At 34.9% G+C, this 14,457-nt stretch overlaps 1 protein-coding gene across 1 annotated transcript; it reads right to left on the minus strand.

Moving 5' to 3' along the window:
• Positions 1-776: 776 nt before the first annotated feature.
• On the minus strand, positions 777-5,975 carry Klp64D (kinesin-like protein 64D). Its single transcript, XM_018541096.1, has 9 exons — positions 5,865-5,975; positions 5,049-5,467; positions 4,632-4,822; positions 3,717-3,856; positions 3,417-3,614; positions 2,823-3,214; positions 2,270-2,687; positions 1,932-2,057; positions 777-1,144 (listed from the first exon to the last, which is right to left on the minus strand). The coding sequence occupies exons 1-9, from the start codon at positions 5,877-5,879 to the stop codon at positions 1,007-1,009; spliced, it is 2,037 nt and encodes a 678-aa protein (XP_018396598.1). The 5' UTR covers positions 5,880-5,975; the 3' UTR covers positions 777-1,006.
• Between the last annotated feature and the right edge of the window lie 8,482 nt (positions 5,976-14,457).

The following is a 14,457-nucleotide window of genomic DNA, read 5'->3' on the forward strand; positions in this document are numbered from 1 at the left end:
TCACATTTTCAGCCGCCTGGCTTGCGTTTTCACCTTTATCGAAGAAAAACTGTAAAATATGGCGTATTTTCTCTTTGCTGGTGTCCATCTTTGACGCGTGCTCAAACAATACTGAGTCGAGCAATCACAAAACTGTCTGAGCAGTTTTTTTAGTACGAAATCTTATCTTTCTAACGTCATCTAGCGTAATCCAATCGCACTTATACAACGCGAGATACAGATATTACTAAAGCCATCTATTGGAAAAATAATGGATTTCTTTTTACTACACCTTATATTATCATGACTTTTTTTATATACGTCGAGTTTCTGAAATCTTTCTCATTCCACAGGTACAGCATTGTTTTTTCACTTTTTTAATGGACTCGTATCATTTTCTACAATATTATCAGAATGATCTCTCTCGTATATTATCAACACGAAAATGTATATTTTTCTAATAATATTTCAACACATACGATCTGTGACTTTGTTGAAATATTGCTATATCATATCTTATAAATAAAAAACTGAATACTCTCGGAAAATACTTGTGTCTTCTATGGCGTGCTCCAAAGTGTTCGAATAAAATTCTTCGAATAAAGAATATGTTTAAATAGTTTTGGATTCGTCTACTGTGTTTGTGACCAATGTTAAATTATATCCTCGACCATAATTACGATATAATTAGCCACTTTCTCACATATTATATCTGTATAAAAACAAGAAGAGAGAGTCGAGATATCTTAAAAATTATACGAAACATCTCTCTCTCTCTCTCTCTCTCTCTCTCTCTCTCTCTCTCTCTCTCTCTCTCTCTCTCTCACTCTTTCTATCTCTTTCTTTCTCGCGAAACCGAAAATGAGTTATTATCTAATCGCACCAAGCCGATACGAGTACATTGATGCAAATATACCGCACGTTTGCGCGAACAAACATGGATGCGTGGTGAGTTACCAAAAAATAGATTTATAAAAATGTGACAAAAGATAAACCTTTGTGATTCCACGATCGAAAATCTTCGTGTTTAGTGCGGTGTTCGTCGATGCGCGGTAGTTGGTCTGGGGACGCCAGAACGACTTCGCACTTTCTTCGGTTGCACAAACGTACTGTCCATCCCGATGTTGTAAGAGAGATATATGTTCGACATGTCTGGCGGCATTGTCTGCAAATGTAAAAAGATGTTTATGTTATGTACTTACAAGAGAATACAACCAAGTGTGGCCCTCCGATTTTGATCAGATTTGATTTTTTCGATATTGTTCTATGGACAAAAATAAGAGATATATATTTTTTTATATCGACTGAGTCGCATGTTAAAGGGGTGAAAACTTTCTCTTGAAAAAAATCAATTTTTTTTCAGAGTGAATATCGTCGAAACTATAAAAAATAGAAAAAATTTTCCATAATGAGAATTGAACGGCTTTAAGAGTACTTTAGGGTAGCAATCATGTAATTTTTTCCTTAGAGCAGACACGTCAAAAGTGAAAAATTTTATGTATGTATGTATGTGCTTATACACATATATATACAAAAAATTTTCACTTTTCACATTTCTACATTAGAGAAAAAGTAATATAATTACTACTTAGAAATATAATAAATAAATTTTTTAATTATAGTTCTAAAGTACATTTGAAGCTGTTCAATTTTTATTCTGAAAAATTTTTCCTATCTCTTATAGTTTTTTCAATGATATTCGCTTTGAAAGAAAAAAAATCAATTTTTTTAATAGAAGTGTGACTTAGCCGATATAAAAGAAATACGTATCTCTTATTTTTATCCATAAAACAATATACTAAAAGTTCATCAAAATCGGAAGAGGACAGTTGGTTGTGTTTCCTTGTTAGATCGAAATTTTGATTATAAAGTTTCGATTAGTTTTGGATAATAACAAAAAAATTTGTTATGTCTCCTTTCTAGAATGAATATGACGAAATGAATAATCTTACATCTTTAGGATTCCCTGCCGGCGATATGGTTTGCGCTTTGCGCATATTATTCCCTGTATACGCTACGCACTTCAGTTGCCATTCGCCTATATCCTCATTCCAATGAACATATTTCTTGATCATTGTCTGTAAGATACAAAGTGCAGGGATATATTTAAACAAATATATTTAATGTATTCGTAAAATTATATTAACTTCGATCAATACTTCTCAGAAAGGATCCTTATCAATCTCTTTTGATTAATTGAAAAATTAATATTTAAAACTTTTATTTCTTTTTAATTAATATATTTTAAAACATTTTCAAGAAAACTGCACGAAAATACTTCCATACAAACCTGATACTGCACGGGAATATAATGATTCACAATGAGATTCTGCAGCTGCAACTCTCTGCCAATTCCTCGTACACCCTCCAGAAGACCTTCCATCTCTCTTTGATGTTCTTGCTGTAGATCGGACAGCTCTGCTTTGACAGACATCAACATCGTATATACGCGCGCCAATTTTTTCGTCTTTCCAGCCGCTTCTTCCTGCAGAGAGGAGTATTTCTCCTCGATATCGATGCGTTCTGCCTCCTTTGCCTTAATGGCTTTCTTCAATTGTTCTTCATGACTCTTCCGTTGTTCGAGTTCGACCGCCGCAGCAGCTAATAATTGTTCCTGAGCCTCCGCCTTTTCTAATAGATTTTCGCCACCTACCAATATTTTATTTTGTAAATTCTGCATTTTCTCTCGCAGCGCTTCCTTCTCGCTCCTGAAATTAGGACACTTTTAATTTTAAGAGCATCCGTATATTTTAATTATTTATTCATTTGATATTACAAATTTAATTACTCGTTATATATTATTCTATTTAGTTTACTTTAACAGAACTACACTTTAAACTTACTGAGTCTTCTTCAATTCTATGACGTCTTTATCCACTGGACTTTTATCGTCTCTTTCAGCCTTATCAACCTTCTCTGTCGAGTCTATATCTCTGTTCTCCAACTCTTCCACCGACATCATTTGACTCCTTCGACGTCGAGCCTTCTTCTCTCGCTTCGTTTCTCTCGATTCCTCCAAATCTTCGGACTCATCCTCGGATTCCGAGAGCTCCGCGCCATTTTCCTCCAACTGTTTGCGCAATTGTTCGATCTCAACTTGGAACTGACGAAGCAAAGCATCCTTGGGATCCTCATTGATCCTCGCACGATTCTTGATGTTCTTTGCGCGATTCGCATAACGTAAAGTGCTTATAGTCTCGTCGTAGTTTATATCTGCTGGACTAATGTTCGCACACTGAAATCACGATATTAATAATATTAGACATTCAGAGATGATTATTAAGGATTATTATTGAGGGATGTTATATATTTTTTAATTGTGAAAATAATTGTATAATTATAATATTATAAATTACTAATATTATAACTTACTAAAACTAGTAATATATATTTGTAATTATTTATAATAAGAAATGTATGAAATGCCTATCACTTACCATCAACGTTTTTGAATTTCCGCCCAACGAGTCCTGCAGCAATCTAGTCAGTTTGGAATTTCTGTAAGGCACGTGAGAGCTTTGTCCGTCAACTAGCGCAGATATTACGTTCCCCAATGTCGACAATGACAAGTTAATCTTAGTGGCTTCGCGAAGCCGCTGACCCGTTGCCTTTGTCTTACTTTGTCTTTCTGATCCCTAAAAATTAAAGGTAAATAAGAACGCATGTAGATAAGAAAATATCTAGAAAATTTTATATTTGAGAAATAATATTAGATCACATAACACTGATATACGTACAGCTAAATCCACCAAATGAAGCTTCCCCATTTTCACATGCTGCTCTCCATCTTCACCGATCTGACTAGATTCAACCGTAATTGTAAATATTGCGTGGGACCGAGAGCTGGATACATTCATGGCAGTCGCCCCAACAACACCTGTACTCATGAGTTCAGGATTACTTTTAGTATTATATATGTACATATCAGGATAATTGTTCTTTAATGTATCTCTAAGCCAATTTATTTATTACTGAATTAATTATTAAATATATATTGTAGCTTTAATTTTATCTGCTTAAAATCACTATTAGTTTTTGAATTATTTTTCTTATACTATTTCTTTAATCTAAAAAATGGTAATACTTCATAAAATGTTTTTGATAAAAATAAAAAACATGTTTTTGTCCCTATTAGTGAGTTCTCCAAGCAGCGATGACTCTATTAATGTGCCTCCAATTTGTGTATCTACATGCATTTGACTCATTTTAATATATAGTTACTAAAATAGATAATAAATTTAAGCAAATTGTTTAAGTTAATATTACATAAATCATTATTTTGATTTAAACTTATTTTAATGTACACTCATATAACAACGTTTTCAGCTCCAATACAGAATACACTAATAGGGACAAGTTTAAAATTTTGCGGTATGTATTATTGGATTCACATAAATTCCTCGTATCTTTCAAGAAATGTTTAAAATACTTTAATAGTTAAAAAATAAAATATTATCTTTTTAATATATATATCGTAACATTAATAATTTAGCTTAATGAAAAAACTTTTTTTATTTATTGTAGTGTTAGCTAGTTTTCTTTATCACTTATTGAAATATAAAAGCACACTAATAGAGACAGACACTAATAGGAACAGTTACCCAATTTGCTATCTATCGCTATCTACTTGTGGCAATATTATTGTTACTCACGATTTTTATTGCCGAGAGACATAATGCGATCCAAATCGTCGGCATTGTTCACCACATATCCGCTCAGATCCTTCACAAACACTCCAATGTCCGGTCTTTCTTTCACCTCCAATCGAGTATTTTGATCTTTACCAAGCAGATCCCGAACTTCCTCGTTGTAAATCTCTAGATACGTCGCGCGTACGAGGAATCTATTAACAATAATCATTTGTATATTAATATCTGATAAATAAATTCAATTTACTCAGAAAGGTATATCTCTATGTTCAACCATTATAATAGTATAAATTGTGTCAAGGTATCTGCTTCATAGAATTGTAAAAACAATATTACAATATTATTCCGTAAAACAGTGAAAGCCTACATTTTATTGCATATCAAATCTTGTTGATGAGACAAGTATGTATGATGCCTTACTTTTGATTTTCATCGGCTTTGGCTATATGACCGAAGATCTGAGCAAACGTGTTTGGAATGATTCCTCTGGCTTGTGGGGAGGTCTTAGTACCGGACATGGTATAAGTTTTGCCAGTACCAGTTTGGCCATACGCAAAGATCGTTCCATTGTAGCCCTGCAGCACTTTGTCCACTATAGGCCTAGCAGTCTCATTGTAAATATCCACCTGAGTAGAATCCGTGTCAAATACTGCGTCGAAGGAAAAGACTTTTGGTGGCTCTCCCTGAGCTGCATTTTGATTTTCTATAGTGATCTCGGCGTTCAGGGTATCCACATCTATTATATTTTTGCAATGGCCATCAAATTCTTTGCTGCTCAATGGTCGAACTCGCACCACCACCCTGACATTCTCTATTTCTCCCAGCTCCGTTGTGCTGTCCTACGTACAATAAATGTAATGTAAAGATGAAGCTAACATTCTAAAGGGCGTTATTTTATTCTAAAAATATATGATTTCTGATACGTTAATTAAACGTATATTATAATACAAAGGTAAAAAAAAAAAAGGAAGATTAGATTACTATATGTGGATTTTAATTTAATACTATCGCTGTACAAATAATAGCGGATTAATTTAGTAAATAAATAATTATTACATAATAATGATTAATCAATAATATTCAATTAATACAAAATAAAATATTGGACACGTCGTAAAACTCTTGTCCCTGTTTCGGTTACTGTCATAATCGAGCGAGCTTCACGTTCGAAATGTCAAAATGTCAGAATCTATCTCTGCTTGGCACATACATATCGTATAGGATATATATACTAACTTCGGTCCCCGGCATCGCGGATCCGCCTGTATTTTCGCCTGTAGCAGTCACATAAACGCGGGCGTTTTTCACAGCATAATTCGCAAACGTTTGCGAAACACGTCAGGGAATGTCGGGCTAGCAGACGACCTCGGTAAACAAATGGATCGATATTTGCTCCTGATAGACTTTTAAAGAACTAAGGACATCTTTCCCTTGTATCGGCAAACGACTGTGCAAATAGATCTGTCAATAATTAAGTTTCTATGGGTAATGTTGCGATTGATTTTACTTACAGATGATAACTGTGCACCTATTTTTATCCGTTATCGCTTCATAGAGAGAAAAAATAAGAAGAATACGTTTTGTAAATAGAAATAAATAACGATATATAAAAATACCAGAATTGTGTGCCGTATATTTTAATAAGATTATATATTTACCTAGAATATTTACATATTGTTTATGTTAAGTTTATGTGTCTAATATTTACATATTTTATTTATACTTACGCGTATAAACGCACAACACTACGAAATAAATTTTCAATTCAATTTCGTGATTCAAGTTTAGTAATCCTGACCTCATTATACGGAGGACATTATACTAAAGGATAAATACTATCAAACAGGAAAATACTAAAAACATGAACCTTGAAAATTTTAGATTCAAATCTTATTTCGTTTGAATAATTGTACTATATATGTTCAAAATAGTACCTATAAAGAAATAATTAAAAGTATATGCATTATGTTAAATATAACATTAATTGCTTGTAATTAGATACAAGATCCACTTATAAATTGGTTTAATATTTGTTTTATTATTCGTAATAATAAGTCACCTTCTGATAATCGTCATCTTCTTTTTAGGTGATATAAACGTGATTATTCTATTTTTATTATTCATTGAATTCCAAGGAAGATATAGAGCGACCATGTTTCTTAAAAGGAAAGCAGTCAATATCCTTCTATATTTATTCCATTGCGCGCTAATAAAAATAATTCTAAAGATCATATTTCTGAGAATTTTAATTTTAAAAATATCAATGTAAAGATTTAACGAACATTAATAATATATTTAAAAAAAAAAACTATAATAAATAGAGATTACATTATCTAAAATTCCAAGAATTCCTACAACTTAATAAGTTCGAAATTTCAAACCAAGAACAAAGTAAAGAAGATAAAAGTGAAGAAGCTTAACTTACAACATTTTAATTAAAAAAAAATAAAAATAAAACTTTATTAATTATTTTTTATTTTGTGAGCAAAATTATGATACATATAATACATACAGCTTTATATCGCAAAGTATTGTATAACTTTTAAATGAGTTTTATTTTTACTCTCGTGAGAATAAATTTCAATCTTTAAGACTCAATATCTACATGTATATAGCTTAAGCTCTTCACTTGATAATTTCACCGAGAACTAATTTTGACATCATCGCTTAACTTATTGAATAAGAAGAAGAAGTAGAGGACAGTGATCGAAAAAGTGCTTACTAAATTTAAACGCGTTTCTCATTCAAGCTAAATTATAACATTATATACACGTTCTCGTAATTAATTTTTTAGGCGATCTGCTCAAAACTCAAGGATATTCTGCCAGCATGAGGTCGTGTCTACATGTATAACATAAGTACGTGAAGAATTTACCGTTGTTGCTACTACTAATTTCTACTTTTACGAAGTCTTCTTCAATAACACATTGATCACATGAAACAAAAAAAAAACTTAAAAAAAAATAAATATAAATATAAATAAACGACAAAACCTTATTGTTTATTTATTTTTTACAAGAATTATATTTTTTGCTTAGAACAAGATTGCAAATGTTCAAATTTTTATTACAAATTTCAGTTTCAAGAGAATAACTATTATACAACGAAAAATAGATATATTTGCGCGAAACAATTAACATTTTCTGCAAGAATACGAAATTATATAAACGTATATTTTTGCTAAGAAAAATATTTTCTGCGCAGTAAAGAATAGATATACTTGTTGTTTAATAGATATGTTTTTGCTGAGAATCGAGGTCTCTCTCTTTCTCTCTATCTTCAGAATAATAGAGGATTCTCTCATTTACCGGCTAATCTCCGCTATAGAAGTAGAACATTCTGCATAATATAGATACTAGTACAGTGTGACGTTACGCTACAAATGCCGCGTCGTCGTTTGCACCTGCAACTTGCATATCGCGCAATTAAACTGTGTAATTAAGCGAAACTGTGTATAGTAAGCGTTCAAGACGTTAAAATAAGCGTGCAGAAATCGTGAGAATATATCTAACTCGACGCGTAAATCCTCACTTTCTACCGATGAAAGTTCTGGGCGGGAATGACGAGTTTGTCATCTCTGATTACCTTTTAGCGGACCTGTTTTTAAGAACCAATCGCGCGACGAAATGGCACCCGTATTTTACAAATTAAGATAATTTGCGTTTAACTTTTCTTTAGCTTTCTCCTCTTTCCTCCCCCCTCCTCTTCCTCTTTTATTTTCACATATATTTCTCGCTACAAGAAACGGAATATCTACATTCCGGCAATTAATTATTTCACATTTGAAACAAAAGCTATTAATTGGAACGAGATTAGATCCAGCTTCGTATTGTGCGTCATCAGACAGCCGTCCCTTCCCTATTCTCTCTCTTTCTATCTCGTGTTTTTCCACGACTTCGTCCCTCTCGTCGAGACGGTTGCCCCCGCGTCGTACCCTTCTTTTCATGCCAGCTTCGCGCCCCTCTTGCTCCCCCGGTGAGCATGCCGGTTTGGAGCGGTACGGAGCAGCAGCTGACGGACGTAACAATGCGTTGTTCCCGGTGCACGGTAGCGCTATATGTCCCGTACAAGTACCAGAAGAAAACCATCACGATAAAGCGACGTCACCGATATATAGAGAGGGCTTTCAGCCGTTACGCGGGAACGTGATGTGAAAACCCCCTCCGATACACACACACACACACACACCACGCTCCAGGTAAGAATCAAACTCGATCAAGAGAGGGCTCTTCTAATTCTCTGACCTGCTTATAGTCGCGAATGGCCGAGAAAAGAAAATGTATAACGCGAAGGTGCGATCACGTAGATTTTCTTTGCGAGAGGGTGAAGCCCGAGAACGGTACTTGCGCGCCATGGGTGAAATTATGTGAAGTGAGAAAGTCGAAGCGACAGTTGTACGATATATATATATATATATATACAGGCAAAAAATAAGTGGACATTGAATCTTACACAGAGAGGAAAGAAGATGCTTGTCAATAATCTGACGTCATTCGATGCCGATCGGTTCCATTCTTGGGACGCTGAATATTATTCGCGAGGATTAGTTACTCGAGCAGCAGCGAGATTAATTAAAACTTGTTTTTGGAGTTAAAAATAAAAATTTGTACGAATAAAAGTAGGTCAGACGTGAAACAAGGTGAGAAGTCTATAACGAGTGAAAATTGACACGATATGACGATCAGTGCGTTTAACTGAAATGTAAACGTCAACGACTCGAAAGTGCATGCGATTTATTGAAAGAAAAAGTAATTCCGCGTGTAATAATTAATGTGTATTTAAAGCAGCGCGTGAGCGATGTAAATACGCTATAAATACATATAACGTAAAACCATAGCGGGGGCGACTTTGTACATCTACATGTGCTGGTTAATGTGCATCGCTATTTTCCACCGCGGCGAAAAGTACATCATTATCTGCTAGCTTTAACGCGATCAGTGAAATTGCACTCGAAAGAGGAATAGTATTTCCATATAAATTATACAAGTGGTTCTCACCGCGCAAGATTCTCTGCAGCACGGCTGCCATTTCTGTTGCGCAATAAATATGCGATATGGTATATGTCGAAGATAGATATGAACGCGTGGACCCGACATTTACATGACGCCATAACGCTCACTCGCCTTCGGAACTTTAGAACTCGCAAGATTATTGATCGATCCGGTCACGTGCGTACACACGAGAACGCGCAAACTAATTGCGTGTAAATTCGTACAGCCAAATCTTGTAGGGACGTTAAGCATGAGTCGAATATAACGATAAAGCGTGAATATTGCATGACGTTGTACGAGCAGAATACTCGCTGATAAATCACTTAGATGCATACTAGACATCACGCCAACACGTAGAAACGACCCAGAGCACGTGGGGTGTTGTATGTATCTGCGCTGCCTTCTGATTACGCACATCGTACGAGTTACGCTTTTGATTTTAATGAATTCAGACCGCAATTACATGAATTACTTGCCGTATAGAATTCATGAGGAATATCTTGGCGCAACCTTGTCATTAAAAAACTGTATTGCATGTTCCGCGACAGTTTCGTCTATCTTTAGAGGAATGAGGAATATTTTTGAGCGACGGTATTTTTTTTAATACACATTTTACGAACAAGATTATATATAATATTTGCGATATACAGTACATTTTGTAAAGTTGTGTTAGCTATGAATTTGAAGATTTAAGCAGAAATATTTTTTCTTTTACAGGAACAAAAAATTTATATTAAATTAAAAAAGCAATTTTTCTGAAATATCTAAAAATTTAGCTAGACAGATCTAAAAATAATTTTATTCCCGCGAAAAAGACATTTATATATTCTAAATAAAAGTCTTATAAGTTCTTTATAAAGATTCATCAAAATTCATATAAAGAATTTATAAAGTCTTTATATAACCTTATAAATAAATATATATTTTTAATATAGGTTATATTATAAGTCCTTATTAAATCTTATTAATGTCCAATTTATATATATTTAATTAAATCTTAATAAGTTTTAAATAAGTTGAATTAATATGTTTTAATATGGTCTTAACAAGTTTTAATAAGTTTTAATAAGGTCTTAATAAGTTGAATTAATAACTTAATATGGATCATTATATAGTCCAAATTAAATCTATATAAAGTTTTAATAAAACCACATTTATTGGAATTGTTAATAAGTATATTATATTAAATTTTAATAAAATTTATATTTAATTATATTAAATCTATATATATTTTTTCTCACGGGTTGAACTATCAAAATAATTATACATAGCAATAATGAGCAACGCCGTAAAAATGTATTTTAGTAATTAGTTTAAGTGTTCTACATAATTATTTTGACGTATTATTAAAATTATTTTTAAATCTGTATTCAGCTAAATTTTTAGATATTTCAATAAAATCGTTTTTATATATACTCGTTTTATATGTTTATGTATACATGTATGATAAATATATTTATTTTATTAAGATTTAAAAATATATTTAAGATGAAAATTGATGTATTGTTTACTATAGTTTATACAGTATATACTGTTAAAAAAGACATGGAATTTCATGTAAATGTAACGGAAGCAAATTTCAAGCAGATACATTGAAATCGTTAAATCTAAGTTACTTGTAATTTTATGCTCATTGACAACATTGAACGATTTTAATGCACCTGCTTGAAATTTGCTTCTGTTATTTTACATGAAATTTAGTGTATATATTTTTAACTTATATGAAGTTAAACTTCAATAATCTGAAGCTGAAGCTAATTGTGGGGCTCATCAGCTTTCATAAAAATCCGTACTTCTCTCTCTCTCTCTCTCTCTCTCTCTCTCTCTCTCTCTCTGTATATTGTAACACGTCATTGCGGAAAAGGTAGAAAAGGGGCTTTATCAGGAGTCAATGATCCGCATGCAGGCATTGCTCTTTTCTCAGGCTTCACTGGCAACAAGCGAAGTGTCTCGTCGGACACTTCCTCATCGGTCATCTGTTTTCTAGTTGCTTACGTTACATCGAACCCACATTTCCGTCAACACGGCGTATTAGAAACGAGCTGGAAAATTAATAAATAATCTTTGCAATTTTTTTTAAAGATACGAAGTAATTAATTTTTTAAAAATAACAAAGAGGATTAATCGCAGAGAGAAAAAGCGATGTCTTCTTTATATTGATGTTATTTCGTTGTCTGTCTATTCGAGCTAATAATAAGGAAATCCAAAATAAATAAGGAAAACCTGGGAAAACTCAGTTACAATTCGAAAACAAGCGTATAATCTTTCGATACCTCATACCTTTTTCTAAACTGGCGGTCTTGACTCGAAGAAGTTCTCTCTTCGATTTTTGTTTACGTATTCAAAATAAAGAAGGAACTCAGAGGGTACAATTAAAAGTAAGAAATAATCTGCCCTCTTTCTTTCGGTGCTCCGTCTTCTTATAACCGGTCAGATCGAAGAGAATCTTTTGATACTCTTTATGGACTTAAAGTGAGAAAAAGAAACTTAAATGCTACGATTAAAAGCAAAAAGAACCGTGTCCTCCTTCTGTCGATGCTACTCAATTTCCCCTTTCCTCCGGGGTCTACTTTTCGCTTCTCTTTATGAACGAAAAAAACGAAAAAGAAATTCGAAGAGTAAGAGTGGTAGAGAGAGAGAGGTGCCCTCTTTCTGTCGACGTCATGTCTTCCCCGGCGAAATTGCCAAGAGATTATTTCTCTCCCCTTCCGGATTTTTCCGGCTTTCCTACGAGTACGCGAGATGAGAAAGTCCATTTTTCAGTCTTCCTTATACACGTCGGGGGATCAAAAGTAATAAAAAAAAGCTCAGAAATCCATTGTTAATCAGAGGTTGAAGTTGACAGGTATTTATTCCTGTCAACGGAGAACACCGATTCTCTAGAAAATAAAAAATATACTGCACGTCCCTCTTTCTAAACTTTTGCATTTCTCTTCCGTGCGAGACTCTCCAGGTCTCTTCTAGGACACGAGAGAGTAGATGAGTGGTGGCACCTTGTCTCTCTTATACTCGTCGAGAAGAAACGCCCGCGGAGAAACGAGGAGAGAGAGAGAGAGAGAGAGAAAGGTAAGATGTGTGAAAAACGGCGAAGAGGAAGAGAAGTACGAGTGGAGAGTAGGGAGTAGCATAGCCGGAGGAACCCGGAGGAGAGAGGTTCTGTTATCCGGTCGCGGTCCTCTCTCCTCTCTCTCGCGGTGGTGGCAGGTCAGTGTTGCCGCGCTCGCGGCCGAGGACGGCCGTTATCGTCGGCGAAACCGCCAGGGAAAAAACGTACGCTCGCTCTATCTTAATCGCCCTCTCGTCTCGTGTGCGCGGCCGAGGCCACTGCGGGGCGTCGCGTGCCCTCCACGAGCGAGAAGAGTTGTGCCCGCCGGCCAGGCCGACCCGGACGATGAGCGACGCGACCCCGGGAGTAACACCGCCGCCGCGAAGCGACGCCACTGCGACCAGGTATGCGCTCGCTCGACGTACCCGAGGGAGAGAGAGAGAGAGCCCTCCGTTTCCGTTCCGTTTCTTCATCGGGATCGCAGAGGGATTATCGCGCCCGGGAACGTCCCTTCGCCACCACCGTGAAATCTTATTTGCTTGTTTGCCTCGCCTAGTTGAATGCGCTTTTGCTATCTTTGGGCTCCGCTGGATCCGCGCCTGTTCTCGTAGCTCGTTAGGTTGTCCCGTGAAACGAAAGATCTTTACGTAACTTGATAATTTGTACTTTACACGCGCCCTGAGAGAACGAGACTTACAGTGATAACAATTATAAATCGTGCCGATTACACGCGTTTTATACACGTCTTTATACAGCCCTGGATTTTTTTTCTGAGTGCATTGACTTGTATACAACGTTTACGCAAAATGTCTTAAAATTACCAAACTTATTTCTCATCGTAAAAGATTCGAAAGTAGAGAAAAATGTGGAACTTAATTGAAGAATAGAAAAAAAATTGTAATTCAATAATGGAGAGAAGATCATTAAAATAAATAATTAATAAGTTCAGAGAACAATGTGGCGAAAGATAAAATAAGATTCTACTGACACATTTGAAAAATGTGAAACATACATACTGAATAATATTAATGAATGAGAGGAAAATATTTTCAAAATTGTAAAAAACTTTACGTGCTCTCGCGCGCGTTTAACAGATAAACATGTCAAATATTTAAAAACTTCACGTGTTCTCTTGAATGTACGCCAATGCTATAGTTAGACACAACTTGCCTTTTAAAATTATAGAGAGAAAGGTGCCAGCTGACAAGATCGCTTACCGATACTTTGCAACCGCGCAAAATATTGGAATCAAATGCTGTACTAATTTATATTTAAAACATCATAAAATGTTTCATAAAAGAGGCCTTGAAATCTTCAATTTATTTGGTTTCACATATAAAGTGATATTGAATTACAATTTCAAATCTATCTACCATCGTCATTTATAGTATACTAAAGTATTCGACTTTCATCTGCAACTATCACGAAACTTATCGTTATTTGAGCAACAGCGCTTCGATAGACGGAAAAAATACAAATTTCCGTCGATTGTTACGCGGCTTGATTTTTGGAGCGTTACGACATCGAGCCCACTTGGTCGTAACAAGATGGAAAGGATTCGAGGCCCCGTCTTCCTCGCGATATCTTCTTTCTTTTTTCAACAGGTCGCGGTCACGGCGTCACGCCACGTGAATCGCGCTTCGCTTCTCGCTCTGATACTTCCCGCATCTGTTTAACATTGATCTTGAACTCCCTCGCAGTAATAGAGATTTTTAAGACAATGCGAATACGGGGTGCGTTGACCCCTCCGGGTGCCATTTGGCGGACCGATAATCGCGATAAACGACGCGTG

The sequence above is a fragment of the Cyphomyrmex costatus genome, unplaced genomic scaffold (genome assembly GCF_001594065.2).
Source record: "Cyphomyrmex costatus isolate MS0001 unplaced genomic scaffold, Ccosl1.0 scaffold275, whole genome shotgun sequence".
Classification (NCBI taxonomy): domain Eukaryota; kingdom Metazoa; phylum Arthropoda; class Insecta; order Hymenoptera; family Formicidae; genus Cyphomyrmex; species Cyphomyrmex costatus.

Bases quoted from the DNA above. Each gene is read 5' to 3' on its own strand.
- Klp64D (XM_018541096.1), bottom strand. The intron at 2,058-2,269 runs GTTTGTATGGAA...TGTATCTTACAG, and splicing joins ATATTCCCGTGCAGTATCAG to ACAATGATCAAGAAATATGT. The intron at 1,145-1,931 runs GTAAGATTATTC...TTACATTTGCAG, and splicing joins CGGCAGGGAATCCTAAAGAT to ACAATGCCGCCAGACATGTC.